This window comes from Psittacula echo, assembly GCF_963264785.1.
Source record: "Psittacula echo genome assembly, chromosome: 1".
NCBI lineage: Eukaryota > Metazoa > Chordata > Aves > Psittaciformes > Psittacidae > Psittacula > Psittacula echo.
Genome location: NC_137735.1, coordinates 163,131,299 through 163,153,363, shown reverse-complemented (window position 1 = coordinate 163,153,363; position 22,065 = coordinate 163,131,299). Strand labels below are relative to the sequence as shown.

Here is a 22,065-nt window from a genome sequence, read left to right as displayed (position 1 = left end):
TCTGTGCCTGTACAGGGGAGATGATCAAATGTAAAGCCTTTAATAGCCCTTTTTAAAAAGGCAAATATTACTGTGAGATGTGACCAGCGCATAAGAAAAGGTAGTTTTCCTGAGTTCTCTCATTTTGACATAGTCTTAGGAGTTGAAAGTGGTATGTTGTGTACTTAACATAGCAACTGTGCTGTCGATGCCCATGGCTTGAAACTGGTATTGTAGGTGTGAAGTGTCTCAGCCTCGTGTCTATCCTCAGACAGACTTCAGTTGAGGATGCAGTTCACAGAATCACAGACTCAACCAGGTTGGAAAAGCCCTTTAAGCTCATCCAGTCCAACCATTCCCAGCACTGCCAAGGCCACCACTGCCCCATGGCACTGAGGCCTCGTCTCCACGGTGTGTGAACACTTGCAGGGACGGTGACTCCAGCCTTGTTCCAATGCCTGAGCACCCTTTGGGGGAAGAAGGTTTTCACTTGTGTCCTAATCAAATCATACACACTGGAGGCCTTATTGCTGGGGCTATTTTACATAACTATGCCAAGCTTCCAGTTCCAAACCCCTGCCGTGGGACACCGTTCACTAGACCAGGTTGCTCCAAGCCCCAGCCTGGCCTTGAGGAAAGGTGAGGAAAGATACGTAAATCAATAGGTTCAATTCAAAACCTGCCATGACCTTTGCAAAGAGGAGAGAGTCAGAAAGCACAGGTAGTTCCGAACGTTTCATCTACAAGGCAGCTGAGCCAAGGCAAATATGTGCTCTTTGGCAAAGGAACAATGGTGTATCCTGAAGTGTCCCAGCTGTGTGACTGGAGGTGGACTTTGTTTGCTGGGGTTACTGTCCTGTTAATCAGGGCAACCTTTGTGTATTCACAAAATCAGTACTTTTCAGGCAAAGAAACTACTCTGGGTGTTTGGAACAGAGTCTTCTGGAAGGTACAATATGATAGGACAAGAGGAAACAGCCTCAAGCTGCACCAGGGCAGGTTTAGATGGAGCTGAGGAACAATTCCTTCCCCAAAGGGTGCTCAGGCATTGGCACAGGCTGCCCAGGGCAGGGCTGGAGTCACCGTCCCTGCAAGTGTTCACACACCGTGGAGACGAGGCCTCAGTGCCATGGGTTAGTGGTGGCCTTGGCAGTGCTGGGAATGGTTGGACTGGATGAGCTTAAAGGGCTTTTCCAACCTGCTTGAGTCTGTGATTCTACGGTGCTATCTTGTTTTTACTAGGAGGAAGGCAGAGTATGTTGCTGGCCTCCATGCAACCAAAGGCAATGAATGAACTTCTGCTGCGTTCCAGGATTTTATGCTAATATTTCACTTCTATCAGTGTTTTTTCAGAAAAGAAAATGATCTTAATTACTGTCAAATAACTGCTTATAATAACCTGTAATCCACATAATGCTTCCTATTTACAAACTAGGAACAGTTCACCTCTTCAGATTGTCATTTGTTGCTGTAAACAGTTCCCTGTAACAGATGTTTATTGAAGAAATTGAATTCTGTAACATTAATCCTAAAGTCTTTTCACTACACTTTAAGAGGCTTGTGTTTTGTCTTTTGTACTTCAGTCTTCTGTGTGTCTTGCTGTTCTTTATCACTTGCAATCAGTTTTCATGTTGGTTCCCAACCCCTCAAAGTTAGTTAGCCAGCCTTGTTCTGCCGTTCTCATTTATGAAGTACCAAAACTGCACAAACTAAGGCCAAATAGCATTTGTCAGAAGCTCTTCCCTGTGAGGGTGCTGAGGCGCTGGCACAGGGTGCCCAGAGAAGCTGTGGCTGCCCCATCCCTGGCAGTGTTCAAGGCCAGGTTGGACACAGGGGCTTGGAGCAAGCTGCTCTAGTGGAAGGGGTCCCTGCCCGTGGCAGGGGTTGGAGCTGGATGAGCTTTAAGGTCCCTTCCAACACAAACCATTCTATGTTAAACTATAGAATTCATCTATAGACATAGTTGCCAGTTTCTTCTTCTCTTGTTTGTCTGATATTTTGCAAAGACATTTTGCAGTGTCATATTTTGCCTTTGCACTTCTTGATTTCTGATATTTTGGAGTACAGCTGTTGTGGTTTGAAACCAGGACAACAGGAATATCACTCCCATTCTTCATGATGCCTGTGCAAAAAGGCTCACAAAACCAGATTTGGGAAGCAGAAAGGTTGCTGCCCAGCACCACGTAGCGTCATCTTAATGTCATTGCCTAAATCAGCCCATAATTGAACTTGAGCACTCCTGAATGGATGGATGAGCACGTAATAACTGGACAGCGCCTCTCTGTGTTTCCCTTGAAGATCATAACTCATGGCAGTTGTGTTTACCATGGGAAACTTTCTTGGATCTTGTGTCTGGAATGGCCTTATCTATTTGGGAAGGACAGGGGGTGCTTTTGTTACCTTCAGAGACCCATTATGGGCTATGATTGCTTGTGGGAGTGTCTGCTTATGAGCTGTTAGAAAACAGCCTATTAATAAGACAGAGCTTCTTGTAATAGAGCACTTACTAATCTTCTTCCTGTGTGGTTATTTATAGACTGTGACATCTTAATTTGCCTCTCATGTGCATCAACCTGTGTTATTTTAAAAGATCAAGTAGCTTTCGCATGCCTCTGAGAATCACTTCTGGAGGCAACAGGCTGTTTCCTAAGGAATCTCACAGGCTTCAAGTCTGAAGGTGTAAAAAATAACGTTAAGGTTGCTGCTGGTGTCTTTCTAAAGGACAAAGAAGTTACAGGATGTCCAGTTATATAGATATGTATATATTTCCTGTGAAGGTGGTGAGGCACTGGAACAGGTTGCCCAAAGAGACTTGGGCAACATGGTCTAGTGTGAGGTGTCCCTGCCCATGGCAGGGGGGTTGGAACTGGATGATCTTAAAGTCCTTTCCACTCCAAACCATTCTATGATTAATCCTGTTTTTGATTACAAGGAGATTTCCTTGACTTCTCAAAGACTTTCCAGTTGCTGATAGTGCTTCCTTGCCTGTAGTGAGTGTGCAATGACCTACCTGGAACGATATTAGATACCTAACTCTATTTTTGTGGTTGTTTTCTTTATTAGAGTGGTCCCAGCGCCAGATCCTGTCACAAGATGTGCATTGACATTCAAAGAAGGCAGATCTACACGCTGGGACGCTACCTGGATTCCTCTGTGAGGAACAGCAAATCTCTGAAGAGTGACTTCTACCGCTATGACATTGACACCAACACATGGATGCTGCTGAGTGAAGACACCGCAGCGGATGGAGGCCCAAAGCTGGTGTTTGATCATCAGGTCAGTTACTCTGATACTCCTGTCGCAAGTTCTCAGTGTTCATGAATCAGTTTTGATTGTAGTATCCTGTGATTTAGAAGTGCTCCACCAAGTCATAGCAGTGATAAGGAAAGCTGTGGTCTGCACTCGGTTAAATCTTAATAGCGCCGTTGCCTCGTGCCACTGACTACTGGTGTTCTAATCAAATCACATCAGAAGGATCATAAAAACCTTTGCTAACAAATTTATTTTGTTAAGACACATTTTATTAAAGCTCAAAGCACAGTTCATCTGGTTTTAATCAGTGGTTGAGCTGGGTTTGCAGATCTGCCTACTCAGAGGGCACTGAGGAACAACTTGCAACGCTGTGTGTGATACCTTCAGAAGAAAGCTATAAGCAAGCTGCTGAAATGAGGCCAACAGAATCAGGATTCTTCCAACATTGCTCATCTTTTAGACTTTGTAATGTGTTCTTCCTTTGTTTGGGCTTAAACACCTTTGAGTAGAGGCTACTAACCTTTAAAAGGCCATACCTGTCCACGTGTTCAAACCAAATACCCCTTTACTTGTGTGTTCAGTGGCTTTTGCGCACTTGATAAAGGTGTTTTGCCCTTAATTGGTTTTTACAAAGCATGGCCAAGAAACAGCATAGCAGTACTCATTCTTAAAGCAGCCCCAGAACTGCTTTTATTGGGACTAGCTGTTTTGTAACCAAAGCTGTTGTTTGCCAGCACAATATGAGTTTCTGCTGACACCGAACATTTAGGATGCGTCTTGTCTGCAGAACAAAAGCCAATCAGTCTTTTGCGTTCTATTAATAACGGATACCAGTCTCCCAGGTGTTGGGGTAAAGGCAGAAGTAAATTGTCAGCTGGCAAGGCTACTCTGGGTACCTTGTTTGTTGCCTCTGAAATGGTTTCTTTTTCCCCCTGCTGTCTCTTTGGAAAGAATGTTCTACCTGAATTCTTTATCAGTTTGCAGCTCTTCCTCTCCCTCACTACCTCCTGCAATTGTGCTTTTTGTTTAACCTTCAAAACACGTGCTGCCCTAGAAGCGTTTTGTGGAGGCTTTGCTGAGTAGCATCTCTGTCTGACTGTAATCTTGCCTTGTTTTCTGGTGTTCTGTTTCTTTCTTTTCCTTCCCCATGGTGTTTTGCAACTCTCTGCCTTGCACCGTGGCTGAAAACATCACCTGGAGTCAAGAAGATTGCTGTTTGATTTGTACTGCAGTGCATCTCTTGTCTGCCATAACCTGAATTCAGGTTTTGGGGATAAACATCTTCCTGCTGCAGTCTCATCAAAAATCCTTGGTCAGGTTATACTCCTGCTTTGTGTTGAAGCAGTGGGGGTAGCAGTCAATGTGTGCTTAGGATGGAATGTGAGTAACACGTCGCAGGCTGATTTTTGGATTGATGGAGTGGAGGTCAGTGAATTAGCAGTGATTTTTGATTTTTACTCTTGCATAGCTATTGTCAAAGGTGCCATTCTATTAACTTGCTGGCAGAATTGGTTACAGATCCTGCTGAAAGACTCTAAAATGTCTTTCCTTTAAATCAGCAGTTAAAGACAAGGTTTTTTAGGTGGTGAAGGGTACATTTAGTGTTTTATTTCTTTTTCCCTTCTTTTGCTTATTAGATTTTTTTCTTATTCAGTAAGTTGAAATTAGACTCATTTTAAACTAGCTTTCACATCAGCTGTGAAGATCTGTGTGTTCTATTTATTAGAGGCTCCGGAGCTTTGCGAAGTACTATCTAACTTAGCAAGTATCACTTGCGGGGCAGGGATGTTTAATCTTAGTGTTTAAGTCTTAATGTGCTGGCTTAAAACTACTTCTCTCTTCCTCCCAGATGTGTATGGATTCTGAAAAACACATGATCTATACCTTTGGAGGCAGAATCCTGACCTGCAATGGCAGTGTGGATGACAGCAGAGCCAGTGAACCACAGTTCAGTGGGTTGTTTGCTTTTGACTGCCAGTGTCAGACATGGAAACTTCTGAGAGAGGATTCCTGTAATGCTGGACCTGAGGATATCCAGTCCCGAATAGGCCACTGTATGTTGTTTCATTCTGTAAGTATCCACACCATACTTGGCTTTATGATGCTTGACTTGAAGGAGAACATCTGGGTTTGATTTTTCCTTGGAAATTTAAAGCTCTTTAATCTCCCAAGCGGTGTGTTGGCTGGCTTGATTCTATGTTTGCTGACATTTTGTTGCTGCTTTGGTAAGTGCAGGTGGTATTAATTCAAGATTTGGAGCTTTCAGGACTTGAAGGGAATAAAATTCCAAGTAAAAAACGAGGTGAATTTTACATGGTTGATTTAATAGAATAATTATAAATAGACCCAAGGGCTATGGTTCAGTTTGAGCTTTTCTGTTGAAGTTGGTAGGGCAATTTAGAAGCCTCTGGTCTAGTAGATAATCTACATAGTTACTAGCCTATCTAGTGCAGAGGCTTCCTGGGTGTTTATTGAGATGCACAGGCCTCCTATTCGCTTGTGCTGAGCCCCTTCCTGCTGCTGCTGCTTGTCTTGAGCACATGTTAACAGCTGGGCACAGCTGTCTGTGTGGATACTTCATCTACAGGCTGATGGAAAGGCAGAGGGATGGGACAGTGGTGTGTGTATAGCATTTTATTTATTATTAGGTATTAGAACCCACCTTCCATTGCCTTTCCAGTTCAGAACTGCAGGGGAAGGTGGTCAGGGAAGGTGATCAGGGAAGGTGGTTACTGGCCTGTGTGTTCTGGGGTGCCTTTACACGTAGGTGTTCTCAGGGGAATAGCACGGTACAGAGGAGATTAGCATCAAGTAGGAAAGCTTACATGGTGCACTGGCAGTTCTGCACTGTATTTACATGGAGCTTCTAAGTGGTAATAAGTGGAGTTTGTAGAGTTTGCTTACATTAAACTCTGACTCAGAGGTTAAGAAGAGAATTAAAGTTATTATTGTGGTATTCAAGTGTATACTGATACCACCAATTCAGACCTGCCCAGTTTGAGCAATTTACTGAATTTATTTCTCTTTCCCTTTCAAATGAAGGATTGGAATTTTTATATTGAATACCATGTTTTCAGTGTCTTCAGTTTGACTTTTGCTTTGAATGGCTCTCTAAAATATGGTGAAAAACATATTGCCACACACAGTTCTGCACAGGTACCTGAGGATTCTTCAGCTATGTGTCTGTGGCTAACGTAAGAATACAGGTTTCTGTAAGCACAGGTCCTGGCAGTTCAGTTCCCTTGCTGTTTTCTCAGCCATTTGAAAGAAAAATAATCTGCCTCTTAGAGACTTTCCACTTGGCAAACCTCAGAGAAGTAATAAACCTGTTATTCTTGGCTTGCAGGTTCCCGCTTGCCTGCTCTGAGTTTAGTAATGTGCTGGTACCTGGATGATTTTTCTTACAGTCCGTCTTTTATTCCTATTTGGATTTATTTAACGGTGAAGTTATGATCAAAGGGGTTTTAGACATGAAGACTAGTAATTGTTTAATATTAAACTTAAAAAATGAATTGTTCTTTTAATGTTCTGAAGTTGTTGCTGGATCAAGCAGGGCTATAATAGTTAACTATAAAATCTGCCTAGTCACTGTGGAGCTGCAACCGTTGGATCCAGGTTTGTGGGCTCATGCAGAGCATGAAAACTCTTTATAATTGCACTTGCAAGAGGCTTTTTGGGGTTGGAGAAACTCTAATCCCTTAATGGTTTAGCCCTTGAAACGGAGAAATCATAAATTCAAGACTCCAGACCAAGAATTCTTAAGGTTTTTACTGAGTTTGACAATGATACTGTTGGGAATAATTGTTCCCTCTGAATCTTGTGTGGAGATGGCAGTAAAAGATGCTGGTAGACCTGATAGCTAAGGCATGATTTTAAACTCTGAAGGAATATATCTGTTACTCTCTGATGCATTAATGCTTCTGTTAATGGTCACGGTTGGCCAACATACTTTATAAAGACATCCTTTTATTTTCCTTCCTAGAAAAATCGCTGCTTATATGTATTTGGTGGCCAGAGATCGAAGACTTATTTGAATGACTTCTTCAGTTACGATGTAGACAGCGATCATGTGGATATCATATCAGATGGCACGAAGAAAGACTCAGGGATGGGTAAGAGAATAACTACATATTAACTGATAAATGCTACAAATGAGAGCTATACTGTTAAGTAGGTGAAAGGCTGGCTTCAGTGGCCTGGGGTGTCAGGTTTGCATCCTTAACCAGCCATCCGCATTCAAGTAAACTCCACACTATATAGGTTAAACTTATGCCAGCAATTCTGTCCGTCCTGTCATTTGACACTCACCACCTTCATCACATTACAAATAATTCATGTGTGAAACCACATAGCACCTCAATGGAAAAAAATATGGCAAAATAAGAACTAAAACCATCTCTTTCAAAACTGCAGCAAGGAGCAAAAAAAAAAAAGGCTGAAAAAGTCATTTTCTTGAAACCAGGAAAAGAGAAAGCAATTTTTTTCCTAGTTTTCCACCAAGTGAAAGATGCTGTAAAATAGAAATAAGCTGCTTGGTTTGAGATGCAGAAAGAGGCAGGTTGGATGCTCAGAGAATTGGAGTGGAGGGACAGAGATTATTGTGCGTGCCAAGAGCTGAATAGAAAGATGAGCCCTGGTGTCCTGTTATTCTTGTACTATATTATCATAGAACCATAGAATCAACTGGTTTGGAGAAGACCTTTAGGATCATCAAGTCTGACTATCGGGGAGAGGCAAAAAAAGGGAGAAGGAGAAGGGAGCAAGAATTTGGTCCTCTTCATTCACATCATAGAGCGATAGACACCAGGCATGGTTCTGTATACAAGAAACCTTTAAAAACAACCAAAAGCTGTTGCAACGGAACCATCAAGAACTGATTTTGCGCCTTTTCTTTCAAACGATGTAGAGAAGAATGCTCTTTTCTTTTCCAAACAGTATTTCTGCATGTGTGATCCTAAGGTCCTTTCCAACCCTAACCATTCTATGTATAAACATGATTTTCTTCTTGCAGATACCCTAACCTGCAGTACACAGCTCAGAAGCTGAAATCTGTATACTACTATAGGGCAGAAGTTTTGAATATTTCTCATATTATGTGTATTTAGCCCTGATTTTTTTCTCTTCTCCCACTTTCCAAAATCACAGGAAGCTCATTTATCTTGAATTCAGGCTGCCTTCCTCCTTTTGATCAGCCTTATTTGTTAGCAAGTACTTTTGCTGAACTTCTGAAGGTGAATTATTGATGGTTATGAGTTATTGTTTGCTCATTCAGTTAGTTATGCCAGGGAGGGAGAAGAGTACCCAAGCTCTTATTCTCTGGAGTCATTTATTTACTTGAGTGCTTCCAAGAAAGAACCAGCTTGTATTGTTGACAGCCCCCTTTATTAAGGTGCCTGCATGTTGCCTGTTGCTGCTTTACACACACCCACACACCATTTGTTGGCCTTAGAGCTTTTAAAGAATTAGTTTTTTCCTCATGAAATTGCATTCTACCATTTTGCTTTTTTAAACCTGTGTTTCTTTATAGCTTTAAAACATGTGGCTTTAAGCTGACATGTATCTACCTCAGAGTTAAAGGTACTGAGCTCATCGTATGGCTGGAGAATCATAGAAGGGTTTGGGCTGGAAGGGACCTTAAAGCTCATCCAGTTCCAGCCCCTGCCACGGGCAGGGACACCTTCCACTAGAGCAGCTTGCTCCAAGCCCCTGTGTCCAACCTGGCCTTGAACACTGCCAGGGATGGGGCAGCCACAGCTTCTCTGGGCACCCTGGGCCAGCGCCTCAGCACCCTCACAGGGAAGAACTTCTGCCTAAGAGCTCATCTCAGTCTCCCCTCTGGCAGGTTAAAGCCATTCCCCTTGGCCTGTCCCTACAGGCCCTTGTCCCAAGCCCCTCTCCAGGTTTCCTGCAGCCCCTTTAGGCACTGGAGCTGCTCTCAGGTCTCCCCTTCAGGAGCCTTCTCTTCTCCAGGCTGCCCCAGCCCAGCTCTCTCAGCCTGGCTCCAGAGCAGAGCTGCTCCAGCCCTCGCAGAATCTCCATGGCCTCCTCTGCACTCGCTCCAACAGCTCCACATTCCTGATGTGCTGCTGCCCCAGAGCTGGATCAGGACTGCAGGGGGGATCTCCCCAGAGTGCAGCAAAGGGGGAGAATCTCCTCCCTTGACTGCTGCTCACGCTCTGGGGATCAGCCCAGCACATGGTTGGTCTTCTAGAGAATACACTGAACTCTGCTTCTTAGCAAGTACATTAACCTCTAGGTTGGGTTGAGCAAATGAGATGATAATATTTAGCCCTCCTCCCCATTCCCACAGGCCCCAAAGTGGTGAATAGTAGACTTTGTGAGAAAATGACTAATTGGAAATAATTCATGAGTCGATTTTCAGTTCACTGTTCTCCTGTGTGTAGAAAGTCAACAAACAGATCCGAATGTTTCCCTTGCCTTTGAAAGAAAACGAGAGGATTATTTGCATTTTAACAGGAAGAGAACAAAATGCGTGTTCCATTCAGACAGCAAACGTTGACAGCACTACTTTCAACCTCCAAAAGCAAGTCTTTATTGTGCTCTGTTAGGTAGTGCTATACCATTTTGATCTGTATGAACAAAGTGATTCCCTGTCTGGTCGCTGCGCAGTTTCAAGCTGTTCAGTGCGATGAGTCAAGTTGAGGATGCCTGACCTGAATGTTCCTCTAAAGTCCCATGATTACATTTTGTTCCTGGCTCGCATGTGGCATTCAGTTCTATTCTTAGTGGAGCTATTTTGATTTTTACCCTTCCTAAAAGAACTTAATTGTGCATTTGTGCCGTTAGAATAGTGAGAAGATTTCTATAGAACTAGTAAAAGGGGATTATCAGCAACATGGGGTTGTTACAGTGCTACGAAACTATGGTAATACTAAGTTGGTTTTGCTGCTGTCATCTTCTAGATGAGGTATTTATGCTGTTTAGTGTTTTTTGCTCTTAGTTGTGCCTTTGAACATGGAACCAGTTCCTTGTATAAGTGATGTGTTTGAGAATATTGGGTGATGAGTATCACTTAAATCTTCGTAATTTGAGGTAGAGGACTATAATTGTAGCAAACTTCTTTTTAATTCCTGGGAAAGTTCACATTGGATCAAGGAAGTTTCTAAACCACTCTGATTTGCCTACTAAACTTGTCTCCTGACTTGATCTGCATTGAAACATAGGTAGACTTTGCAGCTCGTGGTGTCTGGCACATGCCAGAATGGCACCAGATTATGGAATCACCATCCCTGGAACTGTTCACAAACCATGTAGATAAGGCCTTAGTGGCATGGGTTAGTGGCGGCCTTGGCAGTACTAGGGAATGGTTGGATATGATGAGCTTAAGGGTCTTTTCCAACCTATTTGATTCTGTGATTCTATGCGAAATCCTGGTGCTTTCTCTTTTCTGTCAAAGGAGGGCACTTCAGTGAAATTAGGCCGTTAGGGATGGTTATCTTTCCACTGCTTGGTAACTGTTTGGATCAAGAAATTTGTTAGTTCAACTAGTGAATGGACAAAATGGGACTGAGGAAAAAAGAGAGTGGTAGTGGTGGAAGTGTAGTAGAGATGAGTAGATCCTGTGGTTGGAGGGCAGGAAGAAATGCATACACTGATGGACATACCCTTTTAAAGCTGTCGCATACTTTTAGTTACTTAAACCCCAAACACAACAAACAGTAATACTCAAACGACAATGAGAAGAAAACTAAACCGTGCTTGTGTACGTCAGAGAGAGTGTATCTCTGAAGCATACACATGGTCTGGAGATGCCACCAGTATCAGTATGCCCCCCATCCCTGGCAGTGTTCAAGGCCAGGTTGGATGGGGCTTGGAGCAACCTGCTCTAGTGGAAGGTGTCCCTGCCCCTGGCAGGGGGTTAGAACTGGACGAGCCTTAAGGTCCCTTCCAGCCCTAACCATTAATGATTCTATGATCAGATGTCTTCAGCTCTACTGCCAGCTTGCATGACTTGCTTAGCACGCAGCCCATGACTAAATCGTGGGCAGCCATTTCAGGTCTACAGGAACTAATGGGAACTCTTGTGGTCAAGGTTCCTGTGATAATCCTTTTATGACTCAGGTGATGTATTAGAGCTGTTGGTCAGAGGGAGAATTTCCTTCTGTAAGAGAATCATGATCACCTTATATCCTTTGTCATCGATTATCTTCAAATGAAAACAAGCCTTAAACATTCTTGTGGCTCCTATTTAAGGTGAAGTAGGCCCTACGGACAAATGGCAAGTATTTATAACTACCGGTGAAGGTCCCATGTCTCTTCCTGGAGCATATGCTCATTTGGAATACAGATTCTAAGATTCTGTGTGTGCCCCTGGCAGAGGGAAGGTTTCATTTATAAGTACCACGGACAGAGGCGACACAGCCCAGCCTGCGAAATGCTGATCCAAACCTAGACTAAGGCAGAAACACATGAATCAAAGGAGGTAGATAGCCTAGCTCAGCCTGGCCAGGATCTAACTCAGACCAGCAGTCTGAATATCCCATTTTGATCATCTCTTTCTGACACCTGACATGTTTTGCTCTTGTTCAGTTCAAGTTCTAACTTGCCACTTGCTACCATGTCTCTTGCTATGGAAGCACTTAGTTTTGTGAGGGCCCTTATGTACTCTTCATCTGAACCAATCTCAGCATGCTTTCTTCTGACTGTGAAGGTGAGGAGGAGAGCAGGCAGGCACCACATCCTAAAGATGCTTTACAGAGCAGCAGCAGCAGAATTCCATTCGGACTCACTAGCTGACCTGTTGTTTCCAAAATCTCATGTTGCTTGGGAGACAGCTGAGCATTGGACATGGAGTTGTTGCTTGTTCAATGTGACAGCTGCCCTGTGTGCTGTCACTCACTCATCCAGGTTTGCTCCATTAAAGTTCAGGGGAGGTGCTGCTTCAGTTTTATATGGATTATAAGTTGTGGCATGGAGTAGTTTGCTGCCCTGCTGCTTTTTAAAAGTGAACCTAAGGGGGAGGTGCCAAGTTCTGGTGAACATCAATATCCAAGTGATGGAGCTTCTTCCTGTTTGCTAATCATAAGGAGGAAGGATGCTAATTCAATGCAATTGATTTGCAAGTGGTAACATGTTCTGAAGGTTTCATAACTTAGGTGACACTGAAGGGCTGTCAGTGAAATTGCTTCTCTTGATGGTCCTTCACGAAGCTTTCAGAAGTGGTGTGTAGATTTCAAGTGCTGTATCATTGTTTTGCCAGTGCTGTGCTTCAAAGCATGTTTAAAAAGATGCTCTAGTATCCCCTGAAAGGGGAGAGGTGAGATGTAATTCCCAAACTTCTGCCTAGTGTGATGAGAATCACATCTGTGAACTCGGATTTACTGCTTTGCAAGTTCTGCCTCTGTTTTCCTGCTTGGATACAAGCAGCAGCCAACATTGTGCTTTGTAACAACTGTGTTTGCACATAGAAGCAGCCAGAAAACATTCAGCTTGCTGGATGATCACTAGAATCCAATAAATGCCTCAGAGTAGGGATGGTGGTAGTGGGAATGTGTCTGTTTCATGATTGGGTGTCACTTCTGTAGGAAAGCTTTTCCCATGCATTATATTTAAATGGGAATTACATTGTACAGGTTTACACAGCGCCTTATCAAAGCGTTCTCAGGAGTTATTCCTTGTTTATGTAAACTGGCTGCTAACTCAAGGCCTGTGTGGCTGAATATTGTTTTCACATATTGAGGCTGTGAGCTCTTCACTTTTGCTGTATGAAGATAAATGAAAATGTGAAGTTCTGGAGGGTGGATTCAGACCTCTTATTTCCAACTAGTTACCGCGCTCCTACCCTGGACTGGTTAATGAGATTACAGTGGCAAAAAGTAATGGCACAGGAAAAGCATTCCCAATCTAGTAGGCTTTTGGGGATTGTATTGCTTTTAGTAATTTCTCTCTACAGCTTTTCCTCTTCAATCAGTAATGTATTGTCACAGGAGCTAAGTTAATATCGCATAGCGACAGGCCAGTGCTGTGTTCAAAACAACCAGGGCTGAGTCCTTACTCACTGCTTTATGTCCTTCAAGCTGACCTGAGCAATCCCCGGCCCTGAAATACACTTTGGAAGTTGTGAAATCTGTGGAGATAGGTTCCAAAGCTAACTTACATTAATGTTAAGAAGCAGAAGAGTGAGGGACTTCTATGGAGCCACTTTTACCACTTCATGCCCCCCTTGGATCTACTACACTGCGAATCATAGTTCTTTGCAGCACACTGCTTTAATGTGTCCGATTCTTACCCCTTGTTGTTTATGACTTTGTACTCTTAGGTCCTTAAAACGTAAATCCTTAGCCATCAGCTGCTGTCACAGCTTCAGTTTTATCTCCTATGCAGAATTAAATTTCCTTCCCAACGTACATTTTGTTACCTAAATATCACAAGCACTTCTCTCAGGTTTACAGCCCGTGTCCCTCTCTAATGTGCTGACCACAGTCATTTGGATTACATCCAGCAGTTCCTGCAAGTCCCCGATACTTGCAGATCGTGGTGCTCTCTTACCCCCTAGTGGAAGTATTTGTAAGTCATGAGGATTTTATGCAGCTCTTTTGCTCTGTCAAGGATCAGACTTCCTTGACAAACAGCTTTTGCATGTTTCTGTGATGTTTAAAATATCCCACCATTTCCCGCTTACTGTGTAGGAGCTTGCCTTAGTTTCTATTTATTTTCAGAGACATTTTAACCAAATCTGTGTTTTGTTGTGTTTTGTTTAATCGTAGTACATCCAACTTCACAATTCTCTGCAAAAGACTAGATGTCAACTTTGTCTCTAGCCCAAGGCACTACTTAAATGTGTTTTCTACACTGTTGCTTAGATAGGTCAAAGAGTTTATGGAAGTTGCTCCTCATCTTAAGCTCTACTAAATGCAGGGATAATATATTTTCTGATGTACTATTTTTCTATCCTTTCTGCATTTCAAACAGTCGCAAGAAGACATTGATTTACAACTGAGGGAAGCCTGAAGTGACTTGACTTGGATTTGGTTTTGATTGCAGCTGCTGCGGATAAATCCTATCCTTACTACCAAGAGTAAACAAGAGAAGAGGCACTGTACTTTAGTGGCTTTTCCTTCCTTCATTCCTGAAATAATCATTTCAGCTTCAGGAAGTCCAGGATAAACTAGATACAAAATTCATTTGTTTAATAACATGGGGATGGAATTCCATAGACAAGTTTCATACTCTTTCTATATCAGCATTAATATAGCAACCATATTGCTCATGGTTATAACAACTTTCATTTCTATGAGCCTCAGGTGTTAATGCTGTGAAGATTTCATGCTTTTCTCTAAAAAGCTGGCATGATCTCGGCTGTTCAAAGCAGCAGATAGGGTTGCAAAGATGTTTTCCATGTACATTAGCACTGCTGCTCAAATTCAGATGGTTCTCCTGCAGAACTGTCTCAAATTGGTCTTGAATTTAATCCTTTAGGGTCAATGCAGTGAAAGCAAGCATATAACATGATGCTCTTCAAAAAACTAACCCTATATAGTCTATAATTGTGTTTATATTTAATCTATAAGTCTCTTTTTGCTCTTTATTTCCTTATTGGGTAATTTTGACAGTTTTTATTAGTCTTACTAAGACACTTCTTTGTGCTCTGCAGGTAAAATATGGTATGTAGTTGTTGTACCAGTGTTTTGTTCACTGTTCTTTCCTCTGCTCTGCCACCCATTTGCTTATAAACCAGCTTAATTTTCCTTTGAAACCTCATGGCAAAATTGGAGGTTGAGATAAGCAGGTTTAAGCTGATGAGGGCTCCAAAGGCTCTTTCTTCTGCTTTGCCGTAGAACCATAAGCAAGGATTTTGTTGATGGGACTCCAAGAATGAATTATCCCAATGGATTTCAGTTCTTATTGAGGTTTATGTAAGAATTCAAGCATTTTTCTTCAAGAAATAGGTTGGGTTTTTGGCTTTGTTCAACATTTCAGTAGGGGCTTGAAGTGGAGAAAACCAAATCCTGCTCTGAATTCTTTTCACTGATGCTTGGCCTACCCGATGAGAAGTATGCAGCCAAAACCTATTGTAAAACAGGCTGGCAAAATACTATTTAGTGTGTTCTTAAACAGCAATATTATCAGTTTATTAGAGCTTGTTTTCTGGGCTCTGTGTGCAATTTACAACTAATTGCAGGGAAGAATTTGCAAAATACAAGAGTTGTGAGCATTTTTCATGCCAAAATCTTGAGCGAAGGCCAGGAACCTTCACCAGCCTTTGTCAACTGACCCAGAAAGAGAAATGAGACAAACAGGATCTGTAAACAAGGATCACGTGCCCTTCACAAATCCATTTTGGAAGGATGGTTGCCTAGGGAAACAGGAAATGGGGAATTAGACAACAAACAAAAAGGATTTGCCAAACAAATTTGCTGACCTTTTTTTTCGGGGAATTATGATGAAAACTGTTGGAACCCTCAGGATTTCACCACATTTCTAAAGCTGAAGGTGGAGCAGAAGAAGAGCTGGGTCATTATACCACAACTATTCAGAAAGTACAAAAAAACCCACTTCCTTGACATCTTTGTTCTAAAGGAAGCAATAGGAGCCATGGAATCTTGAGTTCATCTGGAATTTTGTTGAGTTTCCCAGCTTTTCCAATTAAGCTTTTTGTAATCAACGCTTCCTTTTACAAATGAGACAATAACAAAGTCACACCGTTTATATCTGCATGGGTCATCTAGCTCTATCTTCAGGCAGTTTAATCCTCATTTCTGAGCTGGTAGCCTCCCAAATAGCTCTAGCTGTACCTTTCCAAAGGAAATAGCAACTTTCAGAGGGTTTTTTTGCTTCCAGAAGTCACAGATGGGAATGGAACAAGAGATTTTGCACTGGACTTGTCATTAACAGGGAAGAAGTCAGCTTCTGGATGATTTTTCTTCCTCTTATCCCTCTCACCCTGCTTTAGAGGGCACGTGCAAGAAGAAAGTTGGTTGCGTGGTGACTTCTGCGTGCCTCTCAGCATGGTTTGGGTTGGAAGGGACCTTGAAGCTCATCCAGCTCCAACCCCCTGCCGCGGACAGGGACACCTTCTACTAGAGGAGGTTGCTCCAAGCCCCTGTGTCCAACCTGGCCTTGAACACTGCCAGGGATGGGGCAGCCACAGCTTCTCTGGGCACCCTGTGCCAGCGCCTCAGCACCCTCACAGTATTCTCCATTGTTTTCAGTGTGTAACTTCTCTTTTCTTTTGTCAGTTCCAATGACAGGTTTCACTCAAAGGGCTACCATTGATCCAGAACTGAATGAAATCCACGTCTTGTCAGGGCTCAGTAAAGACAAGGAGAAGCGGGAAGAGAATGTAAGGAATTCCTTCTGGATTTATGACATTGTGAGAAACAGCTGGTAAGTTGATGAAAGGGGTGCTATTTCCAACATCAATGCTGACTTCCTTTAGAAAGCAGTCCTGTCTCCCAGGTAATACACAACCTCTTAGAGCCATGGGATGGTAATGTTGAAGACAACAGAGTTCCCTTGAGGCACCTTGTTTTCCCCGTGGACTTTAGAGACACCATAGCAGTAAGCCACATGAGGGAGAGACATCATCATAGGAACTTCTTTATTGGAGGCAGGTGGAGGTATGAGGGGAAGTGAGCCAATATAAGGAGCTTTTCCTCTAGGAAGTCTTAAAAGCCAGGATTCATCATCAGTGCAGCAAATGCAGTCAAAAGTTGTTAATAGCAGCCCACATGGTAGGAGGAAACTGCTGCATGAACAGTGGTGGTGAAGTCTTCATGCAAGATCTACCAGCTCTTTCCATGCTGCATCAGGGGTACTTCAGGTAGCTACTAGATCCAGTAGTCTGAGAAAATATTTCCTTATCTATTTGCTGTATTGTATTTGGCAGCTGGTTCCCATTGTCCCTTTCCAGAGCTGGCAACGTTTTTGCATTCAAGGTCTCTCTTAGTGTGGGGGCAATCACTTTGAAAGGTGTGAGTGGTGCTTATAAAAATGGGGTTTCAGTTACAACTTAATTCTGCTTAAATCAGTCCTGGAAATGTTAGCTTTGCTCCAGTCTGTGGCTTGTACTGTTGCGTCCAAGATGGTATTCTCCATAATGAGAAATACTTCATGCTGATAATTCTGCTGGCAAATCATGCAACATCTAAAGATACTTCTAAAGCTCATGACATAGACTTTTCTAGAATTGTTTTCCTGTTTGGCTTGTGATTGAGGATTATGTTCAGCCAAGATGACCTTCTCTGCTTGTTGGATGGGGTTTTTTTTGTAGTGTTAACTATAGGGATGCTGTTCTCTATTGTCCTCTGTATAGACAATAGAGGACAATATATGGAGAAGAAAATCTTTGGTGCTGCATGTCAGGCAGTTAAAGTTGACATCATTTGTACCTTAAAGTCTTTTAGTAACTTTTTCTGCTTCCTGTAGGTACTGCTAATCATTACTTCCTGCCTTTTATTTCAGGTCTTGTGTCTATAAGAATGACCAAGCAGCAAAAGAGAATCCAGGTAAAAGCCTTCAGGAAGAGGAACCCTGCCCAAGGTTTGCCCATCAACTGGTGTATGATGAGTTGCACAAGGTATGAGGATCCAGTTTACATATACAGTGTTTTTAAGTCTTATTACTCTTAAAGTGTAATTTCTTCTTCAAAGATGGTACAATGAATATAGTTTCTTGTATAGTGTTTATGTGGAGGGTACCTTTCATTTAACTTCCTCTAATCTTTTGCAATCAGGTGCTAAGCTACTTGTTGTGTCAATGTGAAGTAAATATGATAGGTCCTACATGAAGTAAACAAGCAGACAATGGGATATACTAAACCTTTATAAAGTTGTCAGGCAGCTAGCTATCTGTTCTTAACTGAAGCTTCCTTCTTTGTCCTCAGGGACTTAATGTCACAACCTGTTGGTGACTAAAAGGTCACAGATAGTTACCCACGTTTCTAGGAGAAACTCTGTTTGAAGGAACTAATCTCTGTTAACAATCTGCTCTGCCAGAGGTGCTTTCCTTTGCCCTGCATGTCAGCAGCAACTGCCATTCTTTAGCACTGTCTGACTTGAATGGACACGTTCGTGCTTAGATTGATTTAAAATGGTTTATAGTGTACATGAGTGCTCAGTAAACTTAGGGCTTTGTGCACGTTAACCATCAAAGCAAAACCCCATGGATTAGATACCATAATTGTATTAACCTATGAATTCATGTTACTGTGACACATTTCCTTAATCTTTCACAGATGTTTTGCAATTGAAAGAAACCTTTTCTTAACCTCCTTTTTAGCCTGAATTGAAAAAGACAAATATACTGTAGTCTTATCATTCCATGGGATGTTCGTCAACTTTGGGAAACCCAACTAGCCCAAGGGGATAAAGGGGCTTTTAAGGAGGAATAGGTGCTTCTGTATGGAGAACTCGTATTGTTTGTCATCTTCATATACTTTAATGATAGACTGTAAATACTGTTCTGCCTTTAATGGCTTACTTCTAAGTGTAAGAATAGAATAGAATCAACTCGGTTGGAGGAGACCTTTAAGATCATCAAGTCTAACCGTTACCCCAGCACTGCCAAGTCCACCACTAAGGTACTATGAGGTTGAGAGTAGTATTTTGTAAGTTACTGTGAAGGTTGCTAAATCATGGCAGTTGCCCAGCTTTATCTGAAGAGCTGTTTGATGTGCTTGTTTTGAAGAGCCTTATTTTTAGAAACCTCTGTTCAAATGACCTTTCTCAACTCCTCTGATATAAATAAGGAGAGCCTACATCAATGGGATGTAGAATACATTGTTTGGAGTGCTTATTTTTAAAGCTGTGGAGAAAGGTAGCCTCTTGGACTTCTTGAGCCTGCTCACTATTTGAAGACCCATGTGGCATGTTTCGTATCAACAGTTCAGAGTTTGAAATACCAAATGATGTGAAGGGAAAAAGAGAATGAATGAACAGTCCTTCTTTAACACTTCCACTTGAGGTGTGCCTCTCCCGTAAGTCTAGCCTTGCCTTTCGAAGGTCGTGTGTCCTGAAACTATTGGAATGATGTTAGAGTGCTTCATTTAAGCTACTGTGAATGCAGAATGAATTTTGGGTACAGATATATTTAATGTTTCCATGTTTGGCATCTCAGCATTGCTAGAACCTTTTCTGAAGGCAGTCACAGTAATGGTTGTGACTTCTAATTCTGGGTAAGATTGGTGTTTTCATCCTCAGTTGTTCTTAACATTACATTTTGTCTTTTTGGTTTACTCTGTATTCAGTTAACTGTTTCCTTTGTGCTCAGGTAGTGTATTTGGCATCTTGTAGCGAGGCTGCTGTATTGAGATGAGACAGATCTGCCCTTCTAGAGACCATGGGAATACTCTCTGCAAGTCAAACTAAGGCTCTGTAGAGTTTATGGGACACTTTGGGACACAGGCCTGTTGGTCATCTCCCAACATCATGTCACTTTGAGCATCTCTAGTACTTCCCACTCCCTTTATCAGTGACCCTTGTCTTTGGGGAAGATAAGGGTCTTCACTGCTCCTCTGAACTGTGGTACTTCAGTAGTGCAGCTTCACCAGCAGTGCTCTGATGGGAGCCAGAGCATTAGTCTGCAAAGTCCCTTTTATCTGAGCTTTCCTAACCAGCATGGAAATGTTTCTTTTTCAAAGAAGATGTGTGATTGCTGGAGTCCTTTCACACTATATGGGTGTAATCTGCTCATCCCCAAATGAAAGACAGGCTTAATACAGGTTCTTTATTTACCCTCTTTGGTGACAGTGAGAAACTGGGGTCTTTGAGGACAAGATTGGAGAAAAGGTTGATAATCCATCAGTTTGAGTATTGTTTGCATCAAGGATTTTGAATGGGGCAAAAAGAGTTGGCTCAGATCCTGCTTTTCTACTCATATCTTACGTGCTGAAGGGTTTATCATGCTCATAGGTTTTTCCTAAAGAAAGAGGTGGAATGGTTTGGGGATGTTTGTTTGTAAATACCTCAGGAATCTGCTAGAGGGAGGTTTTAGCAGTGCAGCTGTTTTATTATCTTAAGATGTAAGCAGTTTAAGAGAAGTTTCTTCATCTCCTAAGGGACAAAGTAAGGCTAATAGTAAGATGGAACAGCTTGTCTGCAAGGCAGAGTTATCTCCCTCCAGAATAAACCTCTCCAAAGATGCTGACATAGTAAATAGCCTTTGATGTACACAGTCAGTCAACTTTTTTTGCTCTGCTTCTCATTTGCTTAGGTTCATTACTTGTTTGGAGGGAATCCTGGCAAGTCCTGCTCTCCAAAGATGAGATTAGATGACTTCTGGTCTCTGAAGCTCTGTCGGCCTTCAAAGGAATACCTGCTAAGACACTGCAAATACCTCATAAGGAAGCACAGGTATAGAAACAAAAGAGGGTTTGCACTTTTCTTCTCAAAAATGTCTGGTTTTTTTTAAAGTTGCTAAAACCTGAATGTCTTGTTAATGGCTTTGGGAAATATCCCTTTGATGGTTATATGGTGGCCTGCAGGTTTCTTGATTCTTTTTCATTTTAAAAACCTAAGTTTAATAATAGGACAAGGGGGAATGGCTTTAACCTGTCAGAGGGGAGACTGAGATGAGCTCTTAGGCAGAAGTTCTTCCCTGTGAGGGTGCTGAGGCGCTGGCACAGGGTGCCCAGAGAAGCTGTGGCTGCCCCATCCCTGGCGGTGTTCAAGGCCAGGTTGGGCACAGGGGCTTGGAGCAAGCTGCTCTAGTGGAAGGTGTCCCTGCCTGTGGCAGGGGTTGGAACCGGATGAGCTTCAAGGTCCCTTCCAACCCAAACCATTCTATGATAATAAAAAGCAGTGGGGTATGGCTGAGCTACAAGATGAACTTCATTCTGGTGTTACTATGTTATTCTAAAACTAGAAAAATCTGGGTATTGTGTGGGGAGTCATGGGGGAATTTTTAGATTCCCTTTTCACTCTGCTGCTCATCAACATGTGTTTTGGTGCTGTCACCTCCCAAGGAAATGGAATGTGTTTCTGAAACACTGTGCTAGGAGATAGTAACAGCTCACAAGGATGCTAATGAAGTCTGGGGGCTGGATGCCTTTGCACATCTGAGACTCAACCATGGTGAGGTCATCAGAGTTTCTCATTCAGAATCACTTGAAAGATCTCACTTATGCGGAATTCAGCTACACTGTGATGCTTCCTGTACTGTGGCTGTTTCAGAGCTGCCTTATATTTGCTATTTAGGGCAGCGGCTTTTTAAAATCAAGCTTATGGTGTTGCATTAGGCAAGAAATTGCAGCAGTAAGGCAGCCTTTCAAAACCCAGCAAAGGATTTGAAGGCAGTAAATAGCTCTTTCTGCATTCTTGGTGAGAATACTTTGTTATCGGGTTCTGCCAAGTGTTGGAGGTTAGTTTTTACTGATGATATTTTACTTCTGAGGCAGCAAGCAAATTGCTTTACCGAACTCACAATCACTGTGGCTTGATGAGGCCTTTTGCAGATTAGCCATGCAGTAGATGAGAATACCTGCAGGAATGAATAAAGGTCTTGCCCAGTAATCTCAGAGGTTTATTAAACCCACATGTGGTTGTATGCATATTCAGCTGTACAGCCTCCAGAGACAGCTCTGGATGACTTGGTTATTACTTCCTTAAATTGCACTGAAAGGAGATGTTACTGCATGTTATCTGGCAGAAGTTTGGGGTTTATGCACCATGCTCCCTTTTATTGGGGTCCATAGGAGGGAGCCAGACACGACCAGCTCAGGAGCTGGTATGATGGGTGCTTTGATGGAGTTCATGTGCCTGGCAGGGCTGGAGCTGAACTGCTGTAGAGTCAGTTGGCTGCGCATTATCTGCATTCCCTCAAGCTCTAGGTGCCAGAACAGGTACTTGACTTGCAAATCCACTGTATTTGCTGGAG

General features: G+C 42.5%; 1 protein-coding gene across 6 annotated transcripts in view; it reads left to right on the top strand.

Moving 5' to 3' along the window:
• Positions 1-22,065, top strand: part of MKLN1 (muskelin 1) — a 115,442-nt gene that overhangs the window by 72,078 nt on the left and 21,299 nt on the right. For all 6 annotated transcript variants that reach the window (XM_080619191.1, XM_080619196.1, XM_080619194.1 and 3 more), the window contains 6 exons: positions 3,043-3,255; positions 5,081-5,302; positions 7,214-7,343; positions 16,431-16,578; positions 17,656-17,770; positions 20,404-20,543. In XM_080619191.1, the coding sequence (XP_080475317.1) occupies positions 3,043-3,255; positions 5,081-5,302; positions 7,214-7,343; positions 16,431-16,578; positions 17,656-17,770; positions 20,404-20,543 (968 nt within the window). The remainder of the gene's footprint in view (positions 1-3,042; positions 3,256-5,080; positions 5,303-7,213; positions 7,344-16,430; positions 16,579-17,655; positions 17,771-20,403; positions 20,544-22,065) is intronic.